General features: G+C 37.0%; 1 protein-coding gene across 5 annotated transcripts in view; it reads left to right on the plus strand.

Moving 5' to 3' along the window:
* The window catches only part of npas2 (neuronal PAS domain protein 2), a 47,951-nt gene that overhangs the window by 19,864 nt on the left and 13,014 nt on the right, over positions 1-15,073 (plus strand). For 4 of the 5 annotated variants that reach the window (XM_042431517.1, XM_042431520.1, XM_042431519.1 and 1 more), the window contains exons 2-8: positions 6,530-6,716; positions 9,862-9,918; positions 11,880-12,034; positions 12,274-12,365; positions 12,688-12,777; positions 13,355-13,475; positions 14,651-14,764. In XM_042431517.1, the coding sequence (XP_042287451.1) occupies positions 6,661-6,716; positions 9,862-9,918; positions 11,880-12,034; positions 12,274-12,365; positions 12,688-12,777; positions 13,355-13,475; positions 14,651-14,764 (685 nt within the window). In that variant the 5' untranslated portion in view covers positions 6,530-6,660. Of the gene's footprint in view, positions 1-6,529; positions 6,717-9,861; positions 9,919-11,879; positions 12,035-12,273; positions 12,366-12,687; positions 12,778-13,354; positions 13,476-14,650; positions 14,765-15,073 lie in introns of those variants that run through there. The other variant, XM_042431522.1, reaches the window with a different exon arrangement.

The following is a 15,073-nucleotide window of genomic DNA, read 5'->3' on the forward strand; positions in this document are numbered from 1 at the left end:
AGGGGGACTCAGATGTTTATTTAATTTGTACCAGTTCACATGTGGCAGTAAATCATTGCAGCTGCTATCCTTATATGTTAAAACTGATGGACACGCCCCTATCACGGATGGTATTTTGTCTGACAGCTTCATGGAAATGTCTGTCATCTGTGCTCAAGCCTGTTTTCTTGGTAGATATCATTCAACATTAACTAAGAGCCACAAGCACTTGTTGATAATCTATAAAGAGGATCTCTCAGACAGCATGACGTAGTAGTAGTGTCTCAGATATTTAAGATTTGCATTCACGAGGTGGCTGTGGCATGTTTGTAACTTGAAAGTGTAGTGCAACCTTGTCCTCCTGGTTGGTTAGGCTTTTTGTTGGCTTGTGCTGAAAGGAAAAAAAAGAAATCCAACCTGTTGTCATTATATGCCATTTTCTTACAGTAATTGTTGTTCAATTACAGTAATTGTTGTTCAATTACAGTAAATGTTGTTCAATTACAGTAATTCTTGTTCAAAGACCAGCACCAGTATATGTTTGAAAGAGGGAAAGGGAAGCAAAAAGTGAAGAGGCAACAAAGGCCTTTCGGATGTCCTTTTCTGTGGTAGAGAATTACATCTTCACTGGAAAGCCAGCTGTTTGGTGTCTGAGGTGACACCAGCACACTTTTTTACGCCTCAGCGTGGGCGACAGCCATGATCGGAGGCAATATGTTTTTGGTTGTCCTTCCGTCCGTCCCATGCTCATGAACATGATATCTCAGGGCCTTGAGGGAATTTCTTTAAATTTGGCACAAATGTCCACTTGGACTCAAGGATGAACTGATTAGAATTTGGTGGTCAAAGGTCAAAGTCACTGTGACTGTAACTCAAGAATTCAGATGCTAATTATGACAGTTTCGCTCAAATGTCTAATAGGATAAAATGATGAAGTAGTGACATTTTATATCCAAAAGGTCAAAGGTCAACTTAACTGTGACATCATAATGTTCTGTAAAAACACTTTTCTGGCCGTTATTCAACGCCATAAGTCAGGAACAGAAGGGATGATTGTGATTGTGTTTCACATTTGGTCGGATATTGAACTGGTGACACTGATCTTGGTGCCCAGCTTGAAACTTTGGTGATTTTATAGATTTTCTGTGCTACCAGGTTGAAGATGTGCTTGAAGCATCCACGTTTTAGAATTTGTAGCTTCTTTGCAGCAACATCCATATCTAAAGCATCGTCTACTCTCACGGCTGCAACTTTGTGCTCAATCAGAAGCTGCTTTACTGACCAAACATGTGAACACATACAAGGAATTTGACTCTGACAATGAATAACAAGCTAGACAACAACAAAAGGAATAGTTTTCCAAATACACTTGACTAGGGAGGTTTGCTTACCACTGTAGCTGAGAAAACGATTTTGTGATGAATGGGTGAAGAGCCAGGGCTTAATTATTAACTTCCATTTCACCACAAAGTACACTTAATAACTTTTATTAAATTCCTTCAAAGTCTTCACTACAAATATTATGAGTCTGGTAAGACATGGCTGGCGGAGGCATACAACCGCGAGGCGGTATTTATAGTTCTTATCGTAGCCATTAGTGGTTTAATGACTGCACACTAGTGTTTGAAATGAAAATAAATGAATAGTAACTTTTAAAATCTGCTGGATGTTTAGGAATGCAACACTGCATGCAGACTTTAGATGTGCTAGCGCTGTGTACCGCAGGAAAGCTAGTAAACACAGGTAGTGAGCTTTAAATTAAATATACAAATGGAGAACATTATATCCCATAACAAGCCATGGGGTGAGGTGTGAAGTTCAGTTGTGGCAGCAGGTGTTTTTCCTCCATTAATCTTTAAAATGAAACCTACACTCTTTAAAGAAAAACACTACTTCTTACAGTGCGTTTCCTTTTGGAAGGTTATGTGCAATAAGAAGTCATTTCTTATCAGCGTAATAGTCTCCATCTCTTTTACAGCCTGTTTACATACAGCATTTGGTCGTGAACTTGAACTTGAACAGTATGTTGACTTCTGTCATGAGTTCAGGTTGCTAAGTTTAAGGCTTTAAATACCTCGAGGGCACGAGTGTAACTAGACTCTGGTGTTTTTAGCTGTTAACCTTGCTAGGTGTGGTTTAACCTCAATACATTACAAGAATGCAGGCTGATGTCTGAGGTTTCATTTTACACAGCTTTGCAGATTATCCACATTAGCGTTTTCACAGTAAGCTCAATTAAATCATCAGTATTAATAGTATTTATTTAACTAGACTTAATAGTTCAGTACTGTCAAAGAAAACTGTCTTTTCTTATTTTGTCAATATGCGCAAAAGCGTCACATTTTGTTACCGTGTCAACATTTCAGGAACTTATTTATTGGAGTTCACATAACAACACATAAATGCAGAAGTAATGTTTCTGATTAAGCAGTATTGTTTCCTTCAGTGACAGCAAATGTTTTTCTGGCTGAACATGAAAAGAATGTCATGCAGGATCAATTTGGGAAATATTAAAATAGTGGCCAAAGCCCTGCGTACTCTGATTGCCAAGTTTCTCCCTGCTGCTTTCAGTTCTCGTAGTCATGTGTGTGTGTGTGGACTAGGGAGGAAAGAAGGAGGTATTCGTTTGTTTACATTAATTAAGACTCAAGGAGGTGTGTGTCAAATGAATTGGTTTGTGTGAAGCAGTGCCTGAACATATTGGACAGCAAGTCTTACCTTCTTTGAACTCAATAAACCTGGAGGTGGGGTGAGAGCATGAGCATCAAATAGGGGTATGTGATTATAGAAGACATAGATAGCTCACCCTTAATGTTTATATCTCTCTCCTCAAGTGTTTGATTGATATATAACAAAAAGGAGCCTCACTAACATTTTCTGAACAATATGAGATTGTGACAACTCAAGATTATGTTTAGGCAACTAAAGCAGAAGACTATGGGAATACTGGGGACATGGCAACAACATAATCAGTGTTTCCCCTAGGTTACGCAGTTTGGCGCAGGTGGCGGCTGAGATTGACACTAAAATGAGAATAGCTTGTCCACCTTATAGGTCAGTCCACCTTAAGTGAGCCTGGTCAGGTTAGGCTAACCCAAACCTACTGCTAAACTTTTTCCTCTGCATCGCTCGCATTCACCGCCACTTTTCTGCCACTGGCTTTCTTGCTCAACTACACACTCGTTACGCACACAGATTACACACTGCTCTATTCCTTAAAGGAGCTATGCTACCAAGAGTTTCCTAGGCAACGACACAGAGAACAGCGCTGCACAGAAGCTCCCAAACGCTATTGATTTCTGAATGAGTGGATATTTGGCGTTATATATTTTTGGCATTAAAAAAATATTTTTTTGACCTGGCGGGGGTTCTCGTTGGCCTGGTAGCCCGCCTTTGTAATTATAGAGGAAACACTGATAATAATAAGTTTAGACAATATAAAGCATTAGGATGGTTCCAAATCGAAAAGAATGACTTAAAGAAGGAGATTGGATGTGAAACTTGGCCTCTGGTGTAGAATTCAAACACTTTTGCGCCCATCCATGCTACTTCCTGCATTGGAAATAATAGCTCTCAGTCAAAAGTAAATTATGACTACAAATGACTTGTATATGAACAAGACATAATTATCCCCTGGTGGCTAATGTGTTTGGCAAAAATGAACTGCTGCTTCACATTAAAAGACCTTCCTGCTTCAGTCCTGTGTGTCCTTACCTGTTGCCACTTCCCAAGTGGCTCGCTCCCTCTCACCCCTTATATTTGATTGATTGAGTGGAGACAGGTGTGCTAGAATCAGAGCAGAGCCCCACCAGCTGCAACCCCTTCGATAATCAAGACCTCTACTTATACTCAGCCCTGTTAGATCCACACTGCCAGATCGTAGTCTCTGCACCAGTCAGTCTATGCTTCAAACCGTTTCTCCTGCATTTGTCCCATTATCTTGTTGTTGCTTGTTTTCCTGGTCTAACTCTGTCTCCTGGTCCATGCAGTCCTGTCTGCTCTGTCTCGTGTCCCTATCTCCTGTCCCTCGTCTTGTCAGCCCTGCTTCCCTGCTCCTCCCAGCTTCCAGCCCCAGCCGCAGTTTCCCAGCTACATGTCCAAGCTTCCCCAGGCCTGCATCCCATTTCCGCCTCTCTTTGCAATAAATACCTTGTCTGCACTTGGGTTCACCTGCTCCGCCCTCCACGTAACACCTTTAGGAATGTTTCCTTGCTTTGTGCCTTTGTCTTATTTAATTTGATTCTTAACTCTTTCTGACCTGTGTGATTTTGGTGTGTAATAGAGAAAATGTGAGCAATATATTCTCTTGAATTAAAAAAAGAAATTGTGGGTAAATTATCGATTGCGCCCGCGAACAGGATTTTTGATTGTGGAAGGATTTTACTGTATTTTACAGTTAAAGGAGGCATAGGGTGTTCTTTTTTGTGCAATAAAGCACAAAAAAGGAGAAAAAATCAGAAAACAGTGATGCTGCTATTTGTCAAATGAATTGTAAGGAGAGGGAGCATAACAAAGTAGCATAACAAAACTGTTTTGAAGACAGTGCCTGGTTGTAAAGCAGCATTTAGGTTTTGAATAGAGTAGCTTGAAAATATTCAAATGAAAAATCAAAGCATGAATCATTTGCGTTCTCTGAGAGGCATTCTTTGCAATTTTCAAATCCCACACGTAAGGGGTTTAAATCAGTGTGTGTCACCTGATATTAGAGCCCGAATTTCAGAATTTTAGTGTTTCTTGTTGAGACTACTGAAAGATGAAGTCTGATGTAAACTTTGATATGAAACATTCAATGTTTTTGCTGTTTAGAAAGTCTAGTCACACAAATCATACAAGAAAAGGTGATTTGAGATTTATACTTTATTCTTTAAAATAGAATTATGAATCATTGATCCATACACATAATCTGTAGTTGCAGAGGGAACATTTGTCACAGGTCTAAGCAGTTTTTTCAGTAGGAAGTTCCTGTTTAGTCATAGCATGATTTGAAGACACCTTTTTGTGTGCTTCTGATGTAAATCAACCTCCAAACAGTAATACTGATTAATAAGACAACAGCAACTCATTCATTATATATGTTGGCTTTTAGCACCTGGATGCAAACTGTGTCTTGAGATGCATTGCCCTTCTTCGTCACTTGAAAATGTATCTTTTGCCAATTATAAGCCTGCACATATTTACATTTTTATAAGTCGCGCAGTGTTGGTGAGCAAGTGGTCTGTGGCTCAAGCCGTTTTCGATGGCAAATTCCCTCCAGCAGCCAGTGATCATTAACTGAAGTGCTGCTTAATGACCAGCTACATACATGCTTATTAATGTAGAGAAAGAGGAATTAAGAATGAAAACTCAAGATAAAACCTTATTCCTATAAATAAAATTAAATAAAATTTTATATATATATATATATGTTATAATTAGACTCCTTTTCCATTACAAAGGTGTAAGAACCAGTCAGAGAAGGCAAATGCAGGATGCAGACCTCCAAATTTAGATGTTTTTGTTTGACAGAGAGCTATAATCTTTTGGGTAGTTAATTATTCAGGGTTGCACCACACCACGCCTACATTTCCATTAAATTATCCCCACTCTTACAATGGGTCTCATTTAGATTAAAAAACATGGAAAATGCAATAGTATGAGGCTGAGCCACTTGTATACATCACTCAGTGTACTTGTGGAATAAAGACAAGCCCACATATACAAAAACACTGATGACTGCCTGCATTCAGATTAACCGCCAACTGTAATAATAACTTGGATATAATTGATATATAATGTGCATATTTCCAGACCACAAAACCATAAACTATTTCAATCAAGGTTAAAGGAAACTATGTGCATGTTGTTTTTTCTGCTGGAAACACTGCAGTTAAAAGTGAACGTGGCTTGGAATAAAATAATTAGTCTTTGTTATTGTGACTATTTCAGACAGCTGAAATTGGGCAACTAAGGTGATGCTTTATTAACCACATAAAGAAAAAAATGAACTGAAGTGCAGACTGTATGCAGACATCTTATTAATAACTGTAATTGAATACAGTCTCATGTTGATTCATTGCAGCTGGTCAAGGCTCCAGTCTGTGAGTTCTTAGTTTGGTTTATAATAGAGGTATCTGCTCCATGTTGTTTAAGCTTGCCTTCTACAGAGATTGTAAAGGAGGTGGCTGCTCTACACTCTTTTTTTTTTTTTTTTTTTTTTTGCTGGGTTATCAAAAGAGGTGTTTGCTTCAGACATTTTTCTAGGTCAGAGGAGCTCCTCCTGTGCAAAAACACTTCTTTAGTGTTGAAGTACTGTACGCAGGTAGAAACTGAAGATGGTTAATGCACTTTACGTTGTATTATTAATGATTATCTGTCAAAACACATTAAGTCTTCACTGTAAAAAACTATTTACAGATATTATTTTGTACAGATGAATGGAGGTTCTTGTGTTTTTTCCTTATCTGCTGTCGTCACAGCCGATACGTTAACATGAAATTATACAACACAGTTTTCATCCTCAACAGAATGCTCACTTTCTGGATGCTCTAATCCATTTTCTGTGTGTTCACAGGATTTGCCGTTTCTTTGGCAGACTCGAAGAGGTGGTGGCAGTAGGTTTTTCCAAAAGAGTGTTCAGACGAGGTCAGCGCGGATGGGACTTATAAGACTTCAGAAAGGGCCTGGTTGGGAAAGGGAGTGAGTATGGACAACCTTTCTGACTTCGGTGGCCCCTGTCCGTCCACCCGCAGGGAATGGGAGTAAGTATCAAAAAGAGTTAGCTTCAGTTTGTGATCTTTATTTGATATTCTGCTCCATATACAGTACTTTATATCATTTAAGTTATTTATAATAATGTCACTGCATTAATACATATAAAGGGTGAAAGAAACCTGTGCTGGGATATGTTTCCAGTATGGATAGTTAAGTTTTAACATGGTATAGTTGGGCATAGGGACTTTGATTGTCAACCACTTTGATGGGTGAATAATTAAACATCTAAAATACAAAATGTGTATATTTCCTTGAAAGCTTTATTTAAACAATTAAATTGCTCTATTTTTGATGTATAAATGGTGTTTAAAATAGGACTGCAACTAGATTATTTTCATTATCATGCAGAATATTTTCTCAATGAATCATTTGGTCTATAAATCATCAGAAAACAGTGAAAAATTCTTACAAAAACCCTAAATGCTAGAGCACAAGGTTTGTTTTATTCGACCGACAGTCCAAACCCCCAAAATATTTCATTTACAATAATGTGAGATCAAGAAAAGTAGCAGATTCTTATACACTATTCTCACTCTTAAAAATAAAACAATTCATTGATTATGAAAGTAGTTGCTGATTAATTTTCTATCGATCGAATAGTCATTGCTGCTCTAATTTAAAATAAGACAAATGTTTGATTTATTAAATGCATTTCTTCCCTCTTAGGTTAACTTGAACGTCTATCATTCTGAATAGGACAGTACCACTGGCAACTTCAGCTGATTTAATGCAGACAAGATGTGAAAAAATAAATAAAAAATTGTTGGACAGTTTTTGCTATTTTCTCCTTTATAAAATACCACAGTGACTCCTCTTCATCCACCACTATTTAATATTGGAGTGGTTGGCTTGGCACATTATTTTCATTCATCATTTGAGCACCATCAGAATTGTATCTAAAATCTTTTCATAGCTGCTTAATAATAGTTTGATGTACTGCACAGCACTTTCAGAGGTGAAACATAGGCTGTCTGTGAATGAACTGAAAGCACTCATTGTGTTCTAATATTTCTGTGGAACATATGGTGGTAAAAACATGAATTTTGAGAGCTGCTTGTCAGAGCGTCTGAAGAGATGTTTTTCAGTCAAACGATGGTAAAGAACTGTATAAAGAAATGGACGTGAATGTGGGTTGACAATGGATTAAGGAATAAAAGGAGAAAAGACAAGCATATGTATGAAAGATATTTCTAAGAAGGATTCAGCTGACTGAGAGTTTCACAAGAATTTAGCATTTAGAACATTTCTTCAATTCAACTCTTTAATTTTCAGTGTATAAAACTACAAGACATAAGTGGCAATGTTAAATAAACACATTCCACAAAGTCATTTAGTAAATTTCTGAGCTGAACAATTGAAGAAATTTGACTCATGTACAACATTAAACTCAGTTTGAATAATGTGCTACTATTTTCTGACTATACGCATACAACTCGCAGTGACATTTAAACACAGTGATCAAAGCAGTTACATTCATAAAGGGTTTCAATGAATCACTGTGTGGTTATATTAATAGTGATCCAACACAAATAAAGAATTATACTCACTCACAGGATTTGGAATACAAGCACACCATTTATTTCTTAAACTTTTCTCACAGTTTGCTCTTTGTTCTACCTTTAGTTTCCATGATGTACTGTATTTCATACCACTTAATCCATTTATATACAGTAGGCTTTATACAATTCATTTATGAGCATTGCTTGTCTGTTAGCTCTGTTAGCACACATCACTATAGACACAGTGTTAAAGGAAGTGCTCTGTGGTGGTACTATATCATCATATTATCATATGGTCATTACTGATATATTGTAACTATACATCTCAAATCATGTGGATGTAAAAATACTGACTTACTGCAATTTATAAATAAAAACAGGCATCTACTCGCAGAGTTTTGCACAGGCTTAAAACCTGAAGCTATATTTTAGCTTAATTTCATCCATCACTGACGGTTAGCTTGCCAAGTTAATGCTACACAGTCTTTTTTTGGTCTTCCCACTGGGCATCTAGGCATATCTACTTGCACATGACATACATGGATGTAGACAATTGGCACAGTCAGAGAGAGAAGTAAGACAGGTTTTGGTTAGCAGAACTATCTTGTTTCTTCTGGCTATATTCTATCTTGACTATCTTCGTCTTCTGGCACTCCTTGAAATTGCGGATCTGTGGCTGTACTTACATGTAAATGCACAGAGTGCCTGGCTACTGGCCATACTCAGGTTAAAGTCTTATTTGGGTGAGACTAATACTTCATTGCCTTATGACTCAGTATCTCTATTGCCATTAATGAAGTGGTACTAGTAAAAGTTCACTCGTGCTCTTCTGGCCTCAGATAGTAAATCTACTAGCAATGATGTGTAAAAAAAGATAAAATCAGCTGCAGGCTTAGCTCTGCCTTTGCTCTTTGACAGGGTTGTTTCCCAATAAAATGTGACGTAAAATGTGATTCCACAGGTTGAACTTGCCACCAAAATATGGAAATGTAGTAGGACTAGACCTGCAATGATTAATCGATTATTCAATTGACAGAAAATTAATTGACAACATTTTTGATAGTCGATTAATTGTTTCAGCCATTTTTCAAGCAAAAAAACAGGAAACCGGACCCAAAACCTCAGACAAATTATGATTGTAATTTTTTCAGTTTTTCAGCATTTCACAGACTAAATGATTAATCAGTTAATCAAGAAAATAATCTGCAGATTTATTGATAATGAAAACAATTAGCAGTATTTGCAGTAGTATGATGTTTACATGCCACAGTAACCTGTTAAATATGGATGAAAACTAGGCGCTTCAACTGGGTTACCAGGTTATTGTAACACAATTATGTCATTAACAGTGTAGATGTAGCCAGTGGGATCACAGTTTGTGTCCTTCAAGCTATTGAATGTATCTGACTGATTTTTATTAATCACTGAATGACCTCTTTTCTGCTTGCGTCCTGACACCCAAGATGCAAGTTAATGCTCATTGTAAAGGCGCCAACAATGTATCATGCCAACATTTAAATAAGCCATGCTGTAATCAGTTGTCAGCCATGTGGACGAGGCATAGAAATCATTTTCTTCTGATGACACTGTCAGATTATCAGCAACATTTTAACATGTGCCCTTCTGTTTCTAGCACCAACAGCTGCGTGGAAGATTTAATGGATGAAGATGAGAAAGACAGGGCAAAAAGGTACTCCACCCTGTGTATATGTGTGTATGTTTGCATGTCTCAAATCAGACTGTACTGTACATACAGTATGTTATATGTTCACATACAGCAGTTTTAAGTAATTTGTAGTCTCACTCTGGTTCTTCAGTGTCAAAAGAATTTCTTCGTAATAACCTTTAAAACAATAGAGACCGGAGCCGAAGTATCAAAGTTTAACAGAATTTATTGTCTTGTACAAGAAGGAGCGTTTCACAGTGCAACACAAAACAACAAGGTTTTATACAATATAAGTGGGCGTTTCAGTTCTTCCCCTAATCTATGAAGTATAGACTTTATAGATAACGTCATGACTGTTTTCAGTTCTCCTGTTGAGGAGCCAACCTGCAAAACTGACCCCCAGATGACATGTCTCGCCCTGTCTCCAATAATTTTTTTTTTTCCTTTTTACAAATATAATGCTGAACTTCCTTTAACCTTAGCTGATGAGTCTGCTGATGTTGCAGAGTTGCAGTACAAAACCAGAACAATTCATCATGATTCGTGTAAAATAGTAACACACACACACAGTGTAATCATAATTTTCATAACATTCAGTAATAAGGATGGAGAACTGACATCCTTGGTGATAGTTCATCCTTTTAAAACTTGAAGCTCCAATGTCATATTATTGTTAGGAACGATGTCCATGAAAATGAAAGGATATCTGAACATAGGTTTACATAAAAGATGGATATAGTTCAGGTAAAACACATTCAGAAGTGATGATTTCTTTATGTAAACTCTTGGCCCTTTTGGTGGCTATATATGTTGTCCTATTCCACACATTTTTATAAGAAGTTTAATTCAATTTTTAAAAATACTATTAAAAGGACTTCATTTCTCAGTGTCTTATCTCTAAAAATGAGATTTGTTCCAGTTTCTCCAAAACGCCTGCTCTGACCCCTCTGATGAAATGTGAAGTTTGCAGAAATACATTTCTAAGTACACAAAGTTTGAATACAATAAAATAGTGGATGGGAATATTCAAAAGTTTTACAGCTTTCTATAATTCCAGATTAATCAATATTGAAAGAGCCATCTCAAGTCACAAACTAAATTCTCTCTTGTATAAAAGCTGCATTATTCGCTTTTGACCACAAGGGGCAGAAGAAATCTAAAACAACCTTCAGTTGTTACGGCAAACATGATAACAGCTAGCAGTTGCCAGCTTACACGCCAAGCAGACACAGAGAAACATAATCATTCATTTGGAGTTGTGTTTCTGGCCTCCTGATGAATATAAATCCAATCTTCACTCTTTTACCTCTCTTTTTGTCTCTACCAGCTCCTCAGAAAAATATCTTAATTTAGCTTGCTAGCTTGAGTTTCTTCTCTAGCTAGTTGCTCAGAGTAACTGTGCTTAAAACAGCTGCCTGTTGCTGCTAAAAATGGCCGTGACAGCAATTTTTTAAAAAGAGCTACAAAAAGGTTCAAAAAGCTCCGCAGAGCTGCAGAGCTGGTTGATAATTCTTTGTGTTCATCACTAAAAGTGACCCATTTTACACTGCAGTCTTAGTCATTTGAGTCAGTATTAATATAAAATTTTGATGGATGAGAAAAAGCTGAAAGAAACAAATTAGTAAGGTAAAAGTAAACAAGTAGGATGTACAGTGAAAATTTGGACCAATTAGTAGTACTGTATATGCTGTATGTATGTCTGTGTTTTATCACCTGATTCATCTGTTTGTAGAAAATCCACTTCTGGGTTTGAGCCTGAATGTTTTATTGTAAATCATATTATATGTAAATGTCTGTTTGAACTGTTTTTATTCTCCTGTCTGTCTGAAACTCAGTATGTCTCTACAGTCTTGGCTGGCTTTTGTTTGTAAAGGATCTACAGTCTAGCAAGATAAATAAATGTTAAACTACGGTTGCTTGATTAGCTGAGCGTCCCCCGGTTACTCCACTGATTTATAATTGTTTTCATCTGTTGACTGTTTCAGGGCATCCCGTAACAAATCGGAAAAGAAAAGAAGAGACCAATTCAATGTGCTCATCAAGGAGCTATGCACCATGCTGCAGGGTCAAGGCCATCCGCGCAAGATGGACAAATCCACCATATTGCAGAGAACCATTGACTTCTTGCAGAAACAGAAAGGTAGGAAAATGTAATGTAATCTGTATACAGCAAATATTCTAATTTGAAATGTTATCACATACTGTATTAAAACTGTTGATGTTTAAAAATGACAAACAATGTTTCTACTTTTAGACATAACTTTATATATTTTTCCCTTGATTGCAGTCATTGACTAACGCAGTTCTTCTCTGGCAGAACTTTTAGTTTCTATCATTTGGTAGAAATAATCCTTATACTTTACTTTCCATCTTTTTCAGATATCACTGCACAGAATGAAACTTGTGATGTGAGACAAGACTGGAAGCCTTCATTCCTCAGTAACGAGGAGTTCACTCAGCTAATGCTAGAGGTAAATCTCAGGGGGATGTGTTTGTTGAACAGCCCAAGTCTGAAGTTCACTAATGTTGATAATTTCATATTTTAAAGTAAACATCCTCCTTAAATCAACCATGAAGAAGAAATAGAGATAGATATTTCCTCATCAACAGTAGCCTTGATCTTAACACAGTCCAGCCACAAAACATATTTGGTTCCTTTTCCTTAACTGGAAGAAATCTTGCACCGCTATCGCTATTGTTCTCTCCAAGTGCCCCAAAAAAACAAGTTCACATCCTTTGTAACTGCAACTGTAACTCATTTTCAGAGTGACCACTCTCTCCCTTTTCTTACAGGCCCTAGATGGTTTCTTGGTAGCATTAACAACAGATGGAAACATCATATATGTATCTGACAGTGTGTCTTCACTTATTGGCCATTTACCGGTAAGTGAGAGAGCTTAAATGAGTAACTTTAATTCTCTTGCTAACACTTCACTGTTTTGCCAAACATATGAAGATATTTGTCTGTTAACAGCATGTTGTCACATGAGTATAAATGGTTTGTTTACTGATAATTATCGGCCAATATTTGACTTTCACTGATACATTGATATCTGTAGTGAATCTAGGACGTACTGGCAGGTGATTTTTTATGTTTTCCTTGATGTTCATTTCATTTTTGTTCCTGAAACTTATCTTACTTTATGTGTAACTAAAGAGTGATAGTTTGAATACTACACAGATATTTCAGCTCATGCCTCCAAACTTACTTTCAAACTCTTAAAATTCAGATATTGAGATATCCACCAGTATTTGAAGATAGTATGATATGAAGAGAAAAAGACCTGATGAGAAAAGGTGAATATTGTTGTGGAAGATGGTTTTGTAGCTATCTAGCATACTGCACTAACCATGTAATGACCACATCACCTGTAAAGCTATTTCTACAGCAGCATTGTTGCATATGACATATATGACTCTCCAAAAGACTGATCATCATACATCTATCCTTTTGCACCAGTCAGATATGGTGGACCAAAATATCTTGAATTTCCTCCCGGAGCGTGAACACGGGGAGGTGTATAAGCTGCTATCATCCCACATGCTGATGACTGACCCCATTGCTGCTGACTTCCTTGACAGTGAGTATCCTACTGAGCTCCACACATATCCGGCCCCTGTCTGCTTCTAACACCATGTTGTGGCTGGTTCATCTCCTATATCAGGAGGTCAGAAGTTCACTACTCTGTACGTAATATTCAGTGTTCGTTTTCACATGAAGCTTAAACTTCTACAGGTCTTTGTCTGAAATACAAAAACAACACTTGGCTCATGAGATCAGACTTCTTTTTCAATCATTTTTCTGTTTGAGAATCTCTCAAATGATTGTTCTGACTTTGAAACCTGACTTGAAATTCTTTATATATATAGAGCAGGTTGCTGAATTTGGGTCTGTAGTTTATTGGATTGCTGATTAGTGTGCGTCTATGATTAGCCTTTTAGCTAATAATAGGCGCTAGCTTAGTATCATAGTTAAGACTTTAAATCACTGTTATGTTAGCACAGTAATCCAAAGCAATGTAGTATATGGGGCTCAAGACGGTGACCTTAATCCTGCGTTACTATTGGGCTTTTCTGAGGAAGAGAGGTGGTGAGTGGCCAGTTTCTCGGTCTGTTCTTAAAAGCCTAAATAGCAAACTGTCACAGTCACATCTCTCAAGATGGCACCAGCTTTTTTTCTCCACTGGCTGAAAGCACATAAAAGGCTTTCTCAAGCGGTGCCTGAACTACCTTTGCGTGTCCACCCAAAACTTTTTGATTTAGGAGTTTCTGTGGAAGAGATAATCACCTGCCTGTAACTGCAAATTATGCACACTTCCATAGTAAATTTGCTGGAAAATCTTAAGTCTTGTAGGTCAAAGTGCTCCATTAGTAAGTTTCTCCTTCAGTGAGTTCACACTGAAGCTTAAAGTGTGCTTGTTATGTTGTCAATCCCAACTGCAAATTCATTTCCTTGACTCTTTCAATGGATGCAGGAAATGTAAAGACTTATATAAAATATTACATAATCCAGTCTTTGTGGATCAGAAACCTCTTTTCAGACTATCTAATACTTAATAGAGAACATTCTCTATTGTAAGACCTATTGAAGTATGAATTGTGCTCTTTTCTGTAATTTAAATTTTCACTTACATACTGCAGATCTGCGACTACTGTGTCGATAGTGTCATACAAAACACAAACCTGCTCAAGACAATTTGTTATAAAGATGCATATAAACTGTTTCACAAATAAGCCAATCTGCCCTGTTTTTCAGATGAGACCCATATTGAATTTTGCTGTCATCTAGCAAGAGGTAACATTGACCCAAAGGAGCCGCCTGTATATGAGTATGTCAAGTTTGTCGGAGATTTCAAGTTTCATAACAATGGTAAGTATTTTCATATTCTCCTGGTCTAAAGGCTTTAAAATTCAGTACAATCTGTGACCTTCATGTATTCAGTAAACTAAACACTTTGAGTTTCACTATGAATCAAAAGTCTGGTGCAAATGAAATGTATTATTATTATTAAACAGTGTTGTAAAGGTTCCTGAAACATCTTCATTAATTTAACAAACAGTTATTTTTTATTGATACCATTTGTTATGTCTGAAACAGACACATTTGAATGTGAATGGTGACCAGAGTCTGATATTAAAGGTTATAATACTTTATATCACCATTGTGCAAAAAACTCAT

The sequence above is a fragment of the Thunnus maccoyii genome, chromosome 13 (assembly GCF_910596095.1).
Source record: "Thunnus maccoyii chromosome 13, fThuMac1.1, whole genome shotgun sequence".
In the NCBI taxonomy this organism is placed as follows: domain Eukaryota; kingdom Metazoa; phylum Chordata; class Actinopteri; order Scombriformes; family Scombridae; genus Thunnus; species Thunnus maccoyii.